This window comes from Ascaphus truei (assembly GCF_040206685.1).
Source record: "Ascaphus truei isolate aAscTru1 chromosome 20 unlocalized genomic scaffold, aAscTru1.hap1 SUPER_20_unloc_2, whole genome shotgun sequence".
Taxonomy (NCBI): Eukaryota; Metazoa; Chordata; class Amphibia; order Anura; family Ascaphidae; genus Ascaphus; species Ascaphus truei.
The window spans coordinates 648,126-665,625 of record NW_027453858.1 but is presented as its reverse complement, the minus strand read 5'-3'; the positions used below and the strand labels follow the sequence as shown (position 1 = coordinate 665,625).

The 17,500-nt window shown below is 51.3% G+C and overlaps 1 protein-coding gene across 3 annotated transcripts in view; it reads right to left on the bottom strand.

Annotated features, from left to right (window-relative positions):
* Positions 1–17,500, bottom strand: part of LOC142474717 (class I histocompatibility antigen, F10 alpha chain-like) — a 75,837-nt gene that overhangs the window by 46,113 nt on the left and 12,224 nt on the right. For all 3 annotated transcript variants that reach the window (XM_075580902.1, XM_075580904.1, XM_075580903.1), the window contains exon 3: positions 17,106–17,384. In XM_075580902.1, coding sequence (XP_075437017.1) covers positions 17,106–17,384 — 279 coding nt within the window. The remainder of the gene's footprint in view (positions 1–17,105; positions 17,385–17,500) is intronic.

Genomic DNA, 17,500 nt, shown 5'->3' with positions numbered 1-17,500 from the left:
TATGTACAATTCCCTATCTGGGTATATACAGGAGATCACTGAGCCTCAGTACCAGCCTGTAACCCTGTGTCAGTACAGCGCTGTACTCACTGCCGCCTCATGTAGTTACAGTGTTACAGGTATGTACAATTCCCTATCTGGGTATATACAGGAGATCACTGAGCCTCAGTACCAGCCTGTAACCCTGTGTCAGTACAGCGCTGTACTCACTGCCGCCTCATGTAGTTACAGTGTTACAGGTATGTACAATTCCCTATCTGGGTATATACAGGAGATCACTGAGCCTCAGTACCAGCCTGTAACCCTGTGTCAGTACAGCGCTGTACTCACTGCCGCCTCATGTAGTTACAGTGTTACAGGTATGTACAATTTCCTATCTGGGTATATACAGGAGATCACTGAGCCTCAGTACCAGCCTGTAACCCTGTGTCAGTACAGCGCTGTACTCACTGCCGCCTCATGTAGTTACAGTGTTACAGGTATGTACAATTCCCTATCTGGGTATATACAGGAGATCACTGAGCCTCAGTACCAGCCTGTAACCCTGTGTCAGTACAGCGCTGTACTCACTGCCGCCTCATGTAGTTACAGTGTTACAGGTATGTACAATTCCCTATCTGGGTATATACAGGAGATCACTGAGTCTCAGTACCAGCCTGTAACCCTGTGTCAGTACAGCGCTGTACTCACTGCCGCCTCATGTAGTTACAGTGTTACAGGTATGTACAATTCCCTATCTGGGTATATACAGGAGATCACTGAGCCTCAGTACCAGCCTGTAACCCTGTGTCAGTACAGCGCTGTACTCACTGCCGCCTCATGTAGTTACAGTGTTACAGGTATGTACAATTCCCTATCTGGGTATATACAGGAGATCACTGAGCCTCAGTACCAGCCTGTAACCCTGTGTCAGTACAGCGCTGTACTCACTGCCGCCTCATGTAGTTACAGTGTTACAGGTATGTACAATTCCCTATCTGGGTATATACAGGAGATCACTGAGCCTCAGTACCAGCCTGTAACCCTGTGTCAGTACAGCGCTGTACTCACTGCCGCCTCATGTAGTTACAGGGTTACAGGTATGTACAATTCCCTATCTGGGTATATACAGGAGATCACTGAGCCTCAGTACCAGCCTGTAACCCTGTGTCAGTACAGCGCTGTACTCACTGCCGCCTCATGTAGTTACAGTGTTACAGGTATGTACAATTCCCTATCTGGGTATATACAGGAGATCACTGAGCCCCAGTACCAGCCTGTAACCCTGTGTCAGTACAGCGCTGTACTCACTGCCGCCTCATGTAGTTACAGTGTTACAGGTATGTACAATTCCCTATCTGGGTATATACAGGAGATCACTGAGCCTCAGTACCAGCCTGTAACCCTGTGTCAGTACAGCGCTGTACTCACTGCCGCCTCATGTAGTTACAGTGTTACAGGTATGTACAATTCCCTATCTGGGTATATACAGGAGATTACTGAGCCTCAGTACCAGCCTGTAACCCTGTGTCAGTACAGCGCTGTACTCACTGCCGCCTCATGTAGTTACAGTGTTACAGGTATGTACAATTCCCTATCTGGGTATATACAGGAGATCACTGAGCCTCAGTACCAGCCTGTAACCCTGTGTCAGTACAGCGCTGTACTCACTGCCGCCTCATGTAGTTACAGTGTTACAGGTATGTACAATTCCCTATCTGGGTATATACAGGAGATCACTGAGCCTCAGTACCAGCCTGTAACCCTGTGTCAGTACAGCGCTGTACTCACTGCCGCCTCATGTAGTTACAGTGTTACAGGTATGTACAATTCCCTATCTGGGTATATACAGGAGATCACTGAGCCTCAGTACCAGCCTGTAACCCTGTGTCAGTACAGCGCTGTACTCACTGCCGCCTCATGTAGTTACAGTGTTACAGGTATGTACAATTCCCTATCTGGGTATATACAGGAGATCACTGAGTCTCAGTACCAGCCTGTAACCCTGTGTCAGTACAGCGCTGTACTCACTGCCGCCTCATGTAGTTACAGGGTTACAGGTATGTACAATTCCCTATCTGGGTATATACAGGAGATCACTGAGCCTCAGTACCAGCCTGTAACCCTGTGTCAGTACAGCGCTGTACTCACTGCCGCCTCATGTAGTTACAGTGTTACAGGTATGTACAATTCCCTATCTGGGTATATACAGGAGATCACTGAGCCTCAGTACCAGCCTGTAACCCTGTGTCAGTACAGCGCTGTACTCACTGCCGCCTCATGTAGTTACAGTGTTACAGGTATGTACAATTCCCTATCTGGGTATATACAGGAGATCACTGAGCCTCAGTACCAGCCTGTAACCCTGTGTCAGTACAGCGCTGTACTCACTGCCGCCTCATGTAGTTACAGTGTTACAGGTATGTACAATTCCCTATCTGGGTATATACAGGAGATCACTGAGCCTCAGTACCAGCCTGTAACCCTGTGTCAGTACAGCGCTGTACTCACTGCCGCCTCATGTAGTTACAGTGTTACAGGTATGTACAATTCCCTATCTGGGTATATACAGGAGATCACTGAGCCTCAGTACCAGCCTGTAACAGTACAGCGCTGTACTCACTGCCGCCTCATGTAGTTACAGTGTTACAGGTATGTACAATTCCCTATCTGGGTATATACAGGAGATCACTGAGCCTCAGTACCAGCCTGTAACAGTACAGCGCTGTACTCACTGCCGCCTCATGTAGTTACAGTGTTACAGGTATGTACAATTCCCTATCTGGGTATATACAGGAGATCACTGAGCCTCAGTACCAGCCTGTAACCCTGTGTCAGTACAGCGCTGTACTCACTGCCGCCTCATGTAGTTACAGTGTTACAGGTATGTACAATTCCCTATCTGGGTATATACAGGAGATCACTGAGCCTCAGTACCAGCCTGTAACCCTGTGTCAGTACAGCGCTGTACTCACTGCCGCCTCATGTAGTTACAGGGTTACAGGTATGTACAATTCCCTATCTGGGTATATACAGGAGATCACTGAGCCTCAGTACCAGCCTGTAACCCTGTGTCAGTACAGCGCTGTACTCACTGCCGCCTCATGTAGTTACAGTGTTACAGGTATGTACAAATCCCTATCTGGGTATATACAGGAGATCACTGAGCCTCAGTACCAGCCTGTAACCCTGTGTCAGTACAGCGCTGTACTCACTGCCGCCTCATGTAGTTACAGTGTTACAGGTATGTACAATTCCCTATCTGGGTATATACAGGAGATCACTGAGCCACAGTACCAGCCTGTAACCCTGTGTCAGTACAGCGCTGTACTCACTGCCGCCTCATGTAGTTACAGTGTTACAGGTATGTACAATTCCCTATCTGGGTATATACAGGAGATCACTGAGCCTCAGTACCAGCCTGTAACCCTGTGTCAGTACAGCGCTGTACTCACTGCCGCCTCATGTAGTTACAGTGTTACAGGTATGTACAATTCCCTATCTGGGTATATACAGGTGATCACTGAGCCTCAGTACCAGCCTGTAACCCTGTGTCAGTACAGCGCTGTACTCACTGCCGCCTCATGTAGTTACAGTGTTACAGGTATGTACAATTCCCTATCTGGGTATATACAGGAGATCACTGAGCCTCAGTACCAGCCTGTAACCCTGTGTCAGTACAGCGCTGTACTCACTGCCGCCTCATGTAGTTACAGTGTTACAGGTATGTACAATTCCCTATCTGGGTATATACAGGAGATCACTGAGCCTCAGTACCAGCCTGTAACCCTGTGTCAGTACAGCGCTGTACTCACTGCCGCCTCATGTAGTTACAGTGTTACAGGTATGTACAATTCCCTATCTGGGTATATACAGGAGATCACTGAGCCTCAGTACCAGCCTGTAACCCTGTGTCAGTACCGCGCTGTACTCACTGCCGCCTCATGTAGTTACAGTGTTACAGCTATGTACAATTCCCTATCTGGGTATATACAGGAGATCACTGAGCCTCAGTACCAGCCTGTAACCCTGTGTCAGTACAGCGCTGTACTCACTGCCGCCTCATGTAGTTACAGTGTTACAGGTATGTACAATTCCCTATCTGGGTATATACAGGAGATCACTGAGCCTCAGTACCAGCCTGTAACCCTGTGTCAGTACAGCGCTGTACTCACTGCCGCCTCATGTAGTTACAGTGTTACAGGTATGTACAATTCCCTATCTGGGTATATACAGGAGATCACTGAGCCACAGTACCAGCCTGTAACCCTGTGTCAGTACAGCGCTGTACTCACTGCCGTCTCATGTAGTTACAGTGTTACAGGTATGTACAATTCCCTATCTGGGTATATACAGGAGATCACTGAGCCTCAGTACCAGCCTGTAACCCTGTGTCAGTACAGCGCTGTACTCACTGCCGCCTCATGTATTTACAGTGTTACAGGTATGTACAATTCCCTATCTGGGTATATACAGGAGATCACTGAGCCTCAGTACCAGCCTGTTACCCTGTGTCAGTACAGCGCTGTACTCACTGCCGCCTCATGTAGTTACAGTGTTACAGGTATGTACAATTCCCTATCTGGGTATATACAGGAGATCACTGAGCCCCAGTACCAGCCTGTAACCCTGTGTCAGTACAGCGCTGTACTCACTGCCGCCTCATGTAGTTACAGTGTTACAGGTATGTACAATTCCCTATCTGGGTATATACAGGAGATCACTGAGCCTCAGTACCAGCCTGTAACCCTGTGTCAGTACAGCGCTGTACTCACTGCCGCCTCATGTAGTTACAGTGTTACAGGTATGTACAATTCCCTATCTGGGTATATACAGGAGATCACGGAGCCACAGTACCAGCCTGTAACCCTGTGTCAGTACAGCGCTGTACTCACTGCCGCCTCATGTAGTTACAGTGTTACAGGTATGTACAATTCCCTATCTGAGTATATACAGGAGATCACTGAGCCTCAGTACCAGCCTGTAACCCTGTGTCAGTACAGCGCTGTACTCACTGCCGCCTCATGTAGTTACAGTGTTACAGGTATGTACAATTCCCTATCTGGGTATATACAGGAGATCACTGAGCCTCAGTACCAGCCTGTAACCCTGTGTCAGTACAGCGCTGTACTCACTGCCGCCTCATGTAGTTACAGTGTTACAGGTATGTACAATTCCCTATCTGGGTATATACATGTAACCCTTTTTGTGAACCGGCCGACCCACCCAATATCACATTGGCCCCTCGTGGTCTAACCGGTCCCTTTCCCTGCAACACACCTGCTCTAAAGGACTACTGGTACTGCATAACCTGTGTGGCTCCAGGAGATCTGAGCCTCCGCTAGCTGGGAGCCTGGGGAAACCCTTAACGTTACCTGGTGCAGCGCCTCCACTTACCCAGGATCCCCCGTTAGGAAAGATAGCCCTGAGTAAGAAATACAATGACACTCGTATATGATAAAACACTAACTAACACTTTACTTAACACACACATATAACTCATTACATAACATCACATAACATAACCTGATGCTTTACCCGCATCACCTCAGCCCAATGTCTGGTGTTCCACACCCAGTGTCCTGTGATCACCCCACACCCAATGTCCCGCAATCCTGCGAAAGGTCGTGGGTGACTGCGCAGTCACTATGTTAAGCTAGGGCCCAGTTGGTGCACTTATAATATTGAAGATACCTTCCGAGCACTCCGATGCTCGGGACCGCAACTTTCTTCTCAAAGGGTCAGACTTCCGTCTGATCCTTTCCAGGTACTCTGCCGGTGGACCCCAATGAGGGTCCCACCGCTCAACGGGAACTGCAACCGGACCACGGCAACACCAACCGCATGGGAACAGCAACCGCCGCTATCCCTATCACTAACCACTGCTAGAGCGACAGCAACCCTAACCTAGGGCCTGTCCCTGAAGAACCCGCAACCTGGGATGGCTTGAGGGAAACTCCTAGGGCCTGTGGACATAACCTGCCCCCCTTCCCCTAGCTACCCAGTCCTAACTGTAACTGCTACTAGCTATTCCCAACTCACCTGCAGCTGACACACCGCACACACTGTCAGCCTGCCGGGATCCACTCTTCACACACACTGCACGCACTGTGCCCAGCACATACAGCGACACTACTCACAGGCAGCTGCAATCACACACAGCCCCTGGATCCCGCAGCAACCACACTGCTAGCACACCGTGCCTCTTTGACAGTGCCCACAGCTCTCTCCGCTGCGACACTGCCAAACCAGCACCTTCCACACTCAAGGATCACCTCCCTAGTTAAGGCGTCCCTCTTCAGTTACCCCCTGCCCTTTACCCGGGAATTGGGGCCTGCCTGGGAATCTAGGGAGGACCCTTACCTGATGCAGGAGCCACGCGCTCCCTGCACCCTTCCTACTCCTTCCTCTGCTTCTTCCTGACTGCTGTTGCAAAGCCCGGGAAATGTATCTCTTTTCCCGGGCTGAGCTTCCTTCAGCCCTATTGGCCACTAGAGAGCACCTGACCTCTGCCTCCCTAAGCCTCCTGGGAATTGTAGTTCCCAGGGGCTGCCTAATGCATTGGGGCCGCGTGCGCGCTTCCCTCGCGCATGCGCGAACCCCTAATGGCCGCCTCAACCTTCCTATCCTCTTCCCTACTCTCGCGCGATCTCTACCTGCTCTAGGGAACCCATCGCGCGCTTTTGTCCTACTGCGCATGCGCGAACTAACGCGCAATGGCGGCGCCCTCTTCCTTGCAAGCCGGGCCGGTGGCAACGCGATCGCGGCCCTAGCGACGGCCCGATCGCGTCCCCGGCAACCGGCCTGCACCGCAGGGCAACGCGCTACTCCCTGCTCTGGCCCCCACCCTCGCGAAGTGCCGGCGGGTCCGTCGCAGCCTCCGGCGGCACCCGCTACCTCACGGCACTCGCGGAGAGGGGCCAGAAAGAGAAAATTTACCTCGGGGCTACATTCTCCCCTTCGCAGAATCCCAACGCCCTCGCTTGGGTAGCAACCATGCAGTGGATTACACAATGAAAAATGCATAGTAAACCGTACATCATACATAAGCATTTTCCCGTTCGTACCCAACATCCCCGCATGGATACCCGAGGCCAGCTGAGTTTCAGATTGGAGTGCCCCTAATAGATTGGGTGAGGGTATCCCACCTTGACTCCTGTGAGTCTTTTGGAGCTCAAGACCTGTCCCTTCTGTCAAAACACCGCCTCCCCCTCGCGAAAAAAATAGTAAGGAGTCCTGGGTATCGACCCTTGCCGGATCCTCCGGTCTCGTCTCACGGGAGACAGGGAGGTTCAGTCTCTTGCCTCGATCCACCACATGGCGAACATAGCGCTCCATCGCGCACCTGGGAGAGGCCACAACTACCAAAGCGGTCTCAACAGAGTCTTTGTCCGCTCCAACCATCCCTTTAACGGTGACTTCGTCCGCGGACGGCACCACTTCTTCGGGTAGGCTCGGGTCTTGAGAAGGCCAAGCTTGGAGACTCCTCATGCAGGGGTATGTGTCGCTCCGGTCCGCTACACCGGATACCTTCATGAGGTCGGATTCATTCCACGATCCGCAGAGATCTTCTGGGGGAGACACTTCCACCAGGACGCGATGACGGGGTGAGCCCATCGCCCGGGTGACCCTACCTTTGGAGTCACCAGGCTCCACGATCACCGGGGAGCTCACACCCGACACCCCTGGGGCAGTCAACTTACCCCGGTCGGTATCGGCAGGTACTGATCCCACGCCTGGGACCGCTGGTATCTCGTTGATAGGCCGGACTGGCCGTTGCAGGGCACACGGGCCCACATCATGGTCTGAATCAGTTGAGGCGGTTGCCTCGGTGACCTCACTGGAGTGGTCCGCCGGCAGGCGCATCACCACGCTCGGTCGGTCGCTGGACTCATCGCACAAGGGCGGGGGTATAAACACCTTACCCTGGCCTTCCGGGACTTGTGGTTCTGGTCTCGGTGGTTCCTGCTCGGGAACCGGATCTGGAACCGACATCGGGGGTTCCGCCATCTGGAGCTCCGCCTTAGCGTCTGGCAAGTTCACGTGGGCACACAGGCCCTCCACCACCTCCATCGCTGAAGTAGACAATTCAGGAGCGGCTTCACCCACCTCGGTAGCACCATCCGGCGCCTCTTCCTCCGCAGGTTCCGCCATCAGAAGTTCCTGCTCCTCCACTTGCACGTCCCCTTTGAGAGGGTCTGCAACAGTGGTCTGGACACACGGGTCCCCGGCGGCCTCTGGTAGTAGAACAAACTGGGGACACGTATCACTTACTTCAGGAGAGGGATCCGGCTCCTCCTCTTCTTCATCGGCTGGTTCCGCCGCCTGCATGTCCCCTTTGAGAGGGTCTGGAGTGTTCACGAAGGCACTCGGGCCCTCCTCCTCAGACGGTCCTGTAAACACCTCCAGCACGGGTTGCAGGGTCGGTACCCTGCAGTAGCCACATATACGCCCCCAAGCCAAATTACAAGACGAGCAGTCACCTTGGTTACACAAACAGCCTAGGTACCCCTCCTCGTTCGCGTCTTCCAATCGCATTTCTACCATGCACGCCAAAGTTTTAAGGTCCATGCTACCCCAGATACTCAATGTTTGTATTGTACATGGACACAACAAAAAGGATACACTCCCAGCCTTGGTCTGCCAGGATCCATACGACGGCGAGCAATTTTCTCTGTATCCAGTACTCTCTTCCAGGGAGTGCTGCGAGCTCTGTACTGAATCACTCAGTGTGGGGGCGGGGCTCGGGTTTTCCCGCCAGTCCTGGATGACTGTTGGCAACATTTTCCCGCGCGGCCGGGAACTTAGCACGTGGCTTCCTCCGCCTTGAGGGCTTCCCCATGGCGGAACAAAAATAGGACACAAATTTAGAAAAACATGTACAGGGCACCCCAGGTCTGATCTCTCAGCAGTGCCTCCAAATGTAACCCTTTTTGTGAACCGGCCGACCCACCCAATATCACATTGGCCCCTCGTGGTCTAACCGGTCCCTTTCCCTGCAACACACCTGCTCTAAAGGACTACTGGTACTGCATAACCTGTGTGGCTCCAGGAGATCTGAGCCTCCGCTAGCTGGGAGCCTGGGGAAACCCTTAACGTTACCTGGTGCAGCGCCTCCACTTACCCAGGATCCCCCGTTAGGAAAGATAGCCCTGAGTAAGAAATACAATGACACTCGTATATGATAAAACACTAACTAACACTTTACTTAACACACACATATAACTCATTACATAACATCACATAACATAACCTGATGCTTTACCCGCATCACCTCAGCCCAATGTCTGGTGTTCCACACCCAGTGTCCTGTGATCCCCCCACACCCAATGTCCCGCAATCCTGCGAAAGGTCGTGGGTGACTGCGCAGTCACTATGTTAAGCTAGGGCCCAGTTGGTGCACTTATAATACTTGAAGATACCTTCCGAGCACTCCGATGCTCGGGACCGCAACTTTCTTCTCAAAGGGTCAGACGTCCGTCTGATCCTTATTCCAGGTACTCTGCCGGTGGACCCCAACGAGGGTCCCACCGCTCAACGGGAACTGCAACCGGACCACGGCAACACCAACCGCATGGGAACAGCAACCGCCGCTATCCCTATCACTAACCACTGCTAGAGCGACAGCAACCCTAACCTAGGGCCTGTCCCTGAAGAACCCGCAACCTGGGATGGCTTGGGGAAACTCCTAGGGCCTGTGAACATAACCTGCCCCCCCTTCCCCTAGCTACCCAGTCCTAACTGTAACTGCTACTAGCTATTCCCAACTCACCTGCAGCTGACACACCGCACACACTGTCAGCCTGCCGGGATCCACTCTTCACACACACTGCACGCACTGTGCCCAGCACATACAGCGACACTACTCACAGGCAGCTGCAATCACACACAGCCCCTGGATCCCGCAGCAACCACACTGATAGCACACTGTGCCTCTTTGACAGTGCCCACAGCTCTCTCCGCTGCGACACTGCCAAACTAGCACCTTCCACACTCAAGGGTCACCTCCCTAGTTAAGGCGTCCCTCTTCAGTTACCCCCTGCCCTTTACCCGGGAATTGGGGCCTGCCTGGGAATCTAGGGAGGACCCTTACCTGATGCAGGAGCCACGCGCTCCCTGCACCCTTCCTACTCCTTCCTCTGCTTCTTCCTGACTGCTGTTGCAAAGCCCGGGAAATGTATCTCTTTTCCCGGGCTGAGCTTCCTTCAGCCCTATTGGCCACTAGAGAGCACCTGACCTCTGCCTCCCTAAGCCTCCTGGGAATTGTAGTTCCCAGGGGCTGCCTAATGCATTGGGGCCGCGTGCGCGCTTCCCTCGCGCATGCGCGAACCCCTAATGGCCGCCTCAACCTTCCTATCCTCTTCCCTACTCTCGCGCGATCTCTTCCTGCTCTAGGGAACCCATCGCGCGCTTTTGTCCTACTGCGCATGCGCGAACTAACGCGCAATGGCGGCGCCCTCTTCCTTGCAAGCCGGGCCGGTGGCAACGCGATCGCGGCCCTAGCGACGGCCCGATCGCGTCCCCGGCAACCGGCCTGCACCGCAGGGCAACGCGCTACTCCCTGCTCTGGCCCCCACCCTCGCGAAGTGCCGGCGGGTCCGTCGCAGCCTCCGGCGGCACCCGCTACCTCACGGCACTCGCGGAGAGGGGCCAGAAAAAGAAAATTTACCTCGGGGCTACATACAGGAGATCACTGAGCCTCAGTACCAGCCTGTAACCCCGTGTCAGTACAGCGCTGTACTCACTGCCGCCTCATGTAGTTACAGTGTTACAGGTATGTACAATTCCCTATCTGGGTATATACAGGAGATCACTGAGCCTCAGTACCAGCCTGTAACCCTGTGTCAGTGCAGCGCTGTACTCACTGCCGCCTCATGTAGTTACAGTGTTACAGGTATGTACAATTCCCTATCTGGGTATATACAGGAGATCACTGAGCCTCAGTACCAGCCTGTAACCCTGTGTCAGTACAGCGCTGTACTCACTGCCGCCTCATGTAGTTACAGTGTTACAGGTATGTACAATTCCCTATCTGGGTATATACAGGAGATCACTGAGCCTCAGTACCAGCCTGTAACCCTGTGTCAGTACAGCGCTGTACTCACTGCCGCCTCATGTAGTTATAGTGTTACAGGTATGTACAATTCCCTATCTGGGTATATACAGGAGATCACTGAGCCACAGTACCAGCCTGTAACCCTGTGTCAGTACAGCGCTGTACTCACTGCCGCCTCATGTAGTTACAGTGTTACAGGTATGTACAATTCCCTATCTGGTTATATACAGGAGATCACTGAGCCTCAGTACCAGCCTGTAACCCTGTGTCAGTACAGCGCTGTACTCACTGCCGCCTCATGTAGTTACAGTGTTACAGGTATGTACAATTCCCTATCTGGGTATATACAGGAGATCACGGAGCCTCAGTACCAGCCTGTAACCCTGTGTCAGTACAGCGCTGTACTCACTGCCGCCTCATGTAGTTACAGTGTTACAGGTATGTACAATTCCCTATCTGGGTATATACAGGAGATCACTGAGCCTCAGTACCAGCCTGTAACCCTGTGTCAGTACAGCGCTGTACTCACTGCCGCCTCATGTAGTTACAGTGTTACAGGTATGTACAATTCCCTATCTGGTTATATACAGGAGATCACTGAGCCACAGTACCAGCCTGTAACCCTGTGTCAGTACAGCGCTGTACTCACTGCCGCCTCATGTAGTTACAGTGTTACAGGTATGTACAATTCCCTATCTGGGTATATACAGGAGATCACTGAGCCTCAGTACCAGCCTGTAACCCTGTGTCAGTACAGCGCTGTACTCACTGCCGCCTCATGTAGTTACAGTGTTACAGGTATGTACAATTCCCTATCTGGGTATATACAGGAGATCACTGAGCCTCAGTACCAGCCTGTAACCCTGTGTCAGTACAGCGCTGTACTCACTGCCGCCTCATGTAGTTACAGGGTTACAGGTATGTACAATTCCCTATCTGGGTATATACAGGAGATCACTGAGCCTCAGTACCAGCCTGTAACCCTGTGTCAGTACAGCGCTGTACTCACTGCCGCCTCATGTAGTTACAGTGTTACAGGTATGTACAATTCCCTATCTGGGTATATACAGGAGATCACTGAGCCTCAGTACCAGCCTGTAACCCTGTGTCAGTACAGCGCTGTACTCACTGCCGCCTCATGTAGTTACAGTGTTACAGGTATGTACAATTCCCTATCTGGGTATATACAGGAGATCACTGAGCCTCAGTACCAGCCTGTAACCCTGTGTCAGTACAGCGCTGTACTCACTGCCGCCTCATGTAGTTACAGTGTTACAGGTATGTACAATTCCCTATCTGGGTATATACAGGAGATCACTGAGCCTCAGTACCAGCCTGTAACCCTGTGTCAGTACAGCGCTGTACTCACTGCCGCCTCATGTAGTTACAGTGTTACAGGTATGTACAATTCCCTATCTGGGTATATACAGGAGATCACTGAGCCTCAGTACCAGCCTGTAACCCTGTGTCAGTACAGCGCTGTACTCACTGCCGCCTCATGTAGTTACAGTGTTACAGGTATGTACAATTCCCTATCTGGGTATATACAGGAGATCACTGAGCCTCAGTACCAGCCTGTAACCCTGTGTCAGTACAGCGCTGTACTCACTGCCGCCTCATGTAGTTACAGTGTTACAGGTATGTACAATTCCCTATATGGGTATATACAGGAGATCACTGAGCCACAGTACCAGCCTGTAACCCTGTGTCAGTACAGCGCTGTACTCACTGCCGCCTCATGTAGTTACAGTGTTACAGGTATGTACAATTCCCTATCTGGGTATATACAGGAGATCACGGAGCCTCAGTACCAGCCTGTAACCCTGTGTCAGTACAGCGCTGTACTCACTGCCGCCTCATGTAGTTACAGTGTTACAGGTATGTACAATTCCCTATCTGGGTATATACAGGAGATCACTGAGCCTCAGTACCAGCCTGTAACCCTGTGTCAGTACAGCGCTGTACTCACTGCCGCCTCATGTAGTTACAGTGTTACAGGTATGTACAATTCCCTATCTGGGTATATACAGGAGATCACTGAGCCTCAGTACCAGCCTGTAACCCTGTGTCAGTACAGCGCTGTACTCACTGCCGCCTCATGTAGTTACAGTGTTACAGGTATGTACAATTCCCTATCTGGGTATATACAGGAGATCACTGAGCCTCAGTACCAGCCTGTAACCCTGTGTCAGTACAGCGCTGTACTCACTGCCGCCTCATGTAGTTACAGTGTTACAGGTATGTACAATTCCCTATCTGGGTATATACAGGAGATCACTGAGCCTCAGTACCAGCCTGTAACCCTGTGTCAGTACAGCGCTGTACTCACTGCCGCCTCATGTAGTTACAGTGTTACAGGTATGTACAATTCCCTATCTGGGTATATACAGGAGATCACTGAGCCTCAGTACCAGCCTGTAACCCTGTGTCAGTACAGCGCTGTACTCACTGCCGCCTCATGTAGTTACAGTGTTACAGGTATGTACAATTCCCTATCTGGGTATATACAGGAGATCACTGAGCCTCAGTACCAGCCTGTAACCCTGTGTCAGTACAGCGCTGTACTCACTGCCGCCTCATGTAGTTACAGTGTTACAGGTATGTACAATTCCCTATCTGGGTATATACAGGAGATCACTGAGCCTCAGTACCAGCCTGTAACCCTGTGTCAGTACAGCGCTGTACTCACTGCCGCCTCATGTAGTTACAATGTTGCAGGTATGTACAATTCCCTATCTGGGTATATACGGGAGATCACTGAGCCTCAGTACCAGCCTGTAACCCTGTGTCAGTACAGCGCTGTACTCACTGCCGCCTCATGTAGTTACAGTGTTACAGGTATGTACAATTCCCTATCTGGGTATATACAGGAGATCACTGAGCCTCAGTACCAGCCTGTAACCCTGTGTCAGTACAGCGCTGTACTCACTGCCACCTCATGTAGTTACAGTGTTACAGGTATGTACAATTCCCTTTCTGGGTATATACAGGAGATCACTGAGCCTCAGTACCAGCCTGTAACCCTGTGTCAGTACAGCGCTGTACTCACTGCCACCTCATGTAGTTACAGTGTTACAGGTATGTACAATTCCCTATCTGGGTATATACAGGAGATCACTGAGCCTCAGTACCAGCCTGTAACCCTGTGTCAGTACAGCGCTGTACTCACTGCCGCCTCATGTAGTTACAGTGTTACAGGTATGTACAATTCCCTATCTGGGTATATACAGGAGATCACTGAGCCTCAGTACCAGCCTAAAACCCTGTGTCAGTACAGCGCTGTACTCACTGCCGCCTCATGTAGTTACAGTGTTACAGGTATGTACAATTCCCTATCTGGGTATATACAGGAGATCACTGAGCCTCAGTACCAGCCTGTAACCCTGTGTCAGTACAGCGCTGTACTCAGTGCCGCCTCATGTAGTTACAGTGTTACAGGTATGTACAATTCCCTATCTGGGTATATACAGGAGATCACTGAGCCTCAGTACCAGCCTGTAACCCTGTGTCAGTACAGCGCTGTACTCACTGCCGCCTCATGTAGTTACAGTGTTACAGGTATGTACAATTCCCTATCTGGGTATATACAGGAGATCACTGAGCCTCAGTACCAGCCTGTAACCCTGTGTCAGTACAGCGCTGTACTCACTGCCGCCTCATGTAGTTACAGTGTTACAGGTATGTACAATTCCCTATCTGGGTATATACAGGAGATCACTGAGCCTCCGTACCAGCCTGTAACCCTGTGTCAGTACAGCGCTGTACTCACTGCCGCCTCATGTAGTTACAGTGTTACAGGTATGTACAATTCCCTATCTGGGTATATACAGGAGATCACTGAGTCTCAGTACCAGCCTGTAACCCTGTGTCAGTACAGCGCTGTACTCACTGCCGCCTCATGTAGTTACAGTGTTACATGTATGTACAATTCCCTATCTGGGTATATACAGGAGATCACTGAGCCTCAGTACCAGCCTGTGACCCTGTGTCAGTACAGCGCTGTACTCACTGCCGCCTCATGTAGTTACAGTGTTACAGGTATGTACAATTCCCTATCTGGGTATATACAGGAGATCACTGAGCCTCAGTACCAGCCTGTAACCCTGTGTCAGTACAGCGCTGTACTCACTGCCGCCTCATGTAGTTACAGTGTTACAGGTATGTACAATTCCCTATCTGGGTATATACAGGAGATCACTGAGCCTCAGTACCAGCCTGTAACCCTGTGTCAGTACAGCGCTGTACTCACTGCCGCCTCATGTAGTTACAGTGTTACAGGTATGTACAATTCCCTATCTGGGTATATACAGGAGATCACTGAGCCTCAGTACCAGCCTGTAACCCTGTGTCAGTACAGCGCTGTACTCACTGCCGCCTCATGTAGTTACAGTGTTACAGGTATGTACAATTCCCTATCTGGGTATATACAGGAGATCACTGAGCCTCAGTACCAGCCTGTAACCCTGTGTCAGTACAGCACTGTACTCATTGCCGCCTCATGTAGTTACAGTGTTACAGGTATGTACAATTCCCTATCTGGGTATATACAGGAGATCACTGAGCCTCAGTACCAGCCTGTAACCCTGTGTCAGTACAGCGCTGTACTCACTGCCGCCTCATGTAGTTACAGTGTTACAGGTATGTACAATTCCCTATCTGGGTATATACAGGAGATCACTGAGACTCAGTACCAGCCTGTAACCCTGTGTCAGTACAGCGCTGTACTCACTGCCGCCTCATGTAGTTACAGTGTTACAGGTATGTACAATTCCCTATCTGGGTATATACAGGAGATCACTGAGTCTCAGTACCAGCCTGTAACCCTGTGTCAGTACAGCGCTGTACTCACTGCCGCCTCATGTAGTTACAGTGTTACAGGTATGTACAATTCCCTATCTGGGTATATACAGGAGATCACTGAGCCTCAGTACCAGCCTGTAACTCTGTGTCAGTACAGCGCTGTACTCATTGCCGCCTCATGTAGTTACAGTGTTACAGGTATGTACAATTCCCTATCTGGGTATATACAGGAGATCACTGAGCCTCAGTACCAGCCTGTAACCCTGTGTCAGTACAGCGCTGTACTCACTGCCGCCTCATGTAGTTACAGTGTTACAGGTATGTACAATTCCCTATCTGGGTATATACAGGAGATCACTGAGCCTCAGTACCAGCCTGTAACCCTGTGTCAGTACAGCGCTGTACTCACTGCCGCCTCATGTAGTTACAGTGTTACAGGTATGTACAATTCCCTATCTGGGTATATACAGGAAATCACTGAGCATCAGTACCAGCCTGTAACCCTGTGTCAGTACAGCGCTGTACTCACTGCCGCCTCATGTAGTTACAGTGTTACAGGTATGTGCAGAGTATTGCGCAGTGCAGGGTATAGCACAGTGCAGGGAGCGGGAGGTATAGCACAGTGCAGGGAGCGGGAGGAATAGTACAGTGCAGAGTATAGCACAGTGCAGAGTATAGCACAGTGCAGGGAGCGGGAGGTATAGCACAGTGCAGAGTATAGCACAGTGCAGAGTCTAGCACAGTGCAGAGTATAGCACAGTGCAGGGAGCGGGATGTATAGCACAGTGCAGAGTATAGCACAGTGCAGAGTATAGCACAGTGCAGAGTATAGCACAGAGCAGAGTATAGCACAGTGCAGAGTATAGCACAGAGCAGAGTATAGCACAGAGCAGAGTATAGCACAGAGCAGAGTATAGTACAGTGCAGAGTATAGCACAGTGCAGAGTATAGCACAGTGCAGAGTATAGCACAGTGCAGAGTATAGCACAGTGCAGAGTATAGCACAGTGCAGAGTATAGCACAGTGCAGAGTATAGCACAGTGCAGAGTATAGCACAGTGCAGAGTATAGCACAGAGCAGAGTATAGCACAGTGCAGAGTATAGCACAGTGCAGAGTATAGCACAGTGCAGAGTATAGCACAGTGCAGAGTATAGCACAGTGCAGAGTATAGCACAGTGCAGAGTATAGCACAGTGCAGAGTATAGCACAGTGCAGAGTATAGCACAGTGCAGAGTATAGCACAGTGCAGAGTATACACTCGGGTCTCACCTCTCCTCCCGAGCTCCTCCCTCCCGTACGTGATGTATTTCTGCAGCCACGGGATACAGATATTCTCCAGGTAATTCCTGCGTCTCTGAGCCTCATTAACCTCCGCGCTGTTCCACCTCTGCGCGGTGATCTGAGCCTCGGGCGCGGTGCTCACGTACGTCCATCTCTCTGTGTCCAGGCTCAGAAACTCCTTCCCGTCGTATCCGTACTGATTATACCCGCGGGAGCTGCCGTCACCTCGCAGCTCACAGCCGTACATATACTGCACTATATGTATACCTGCACACACACACACAGACATGTATATATATACCTGTGTATAACACAGCGCGTCTCTCATTACTGCCAGCGCTATACGTGGGTATAACAGGACAGGCCTGTGTATAAAGGGTCAG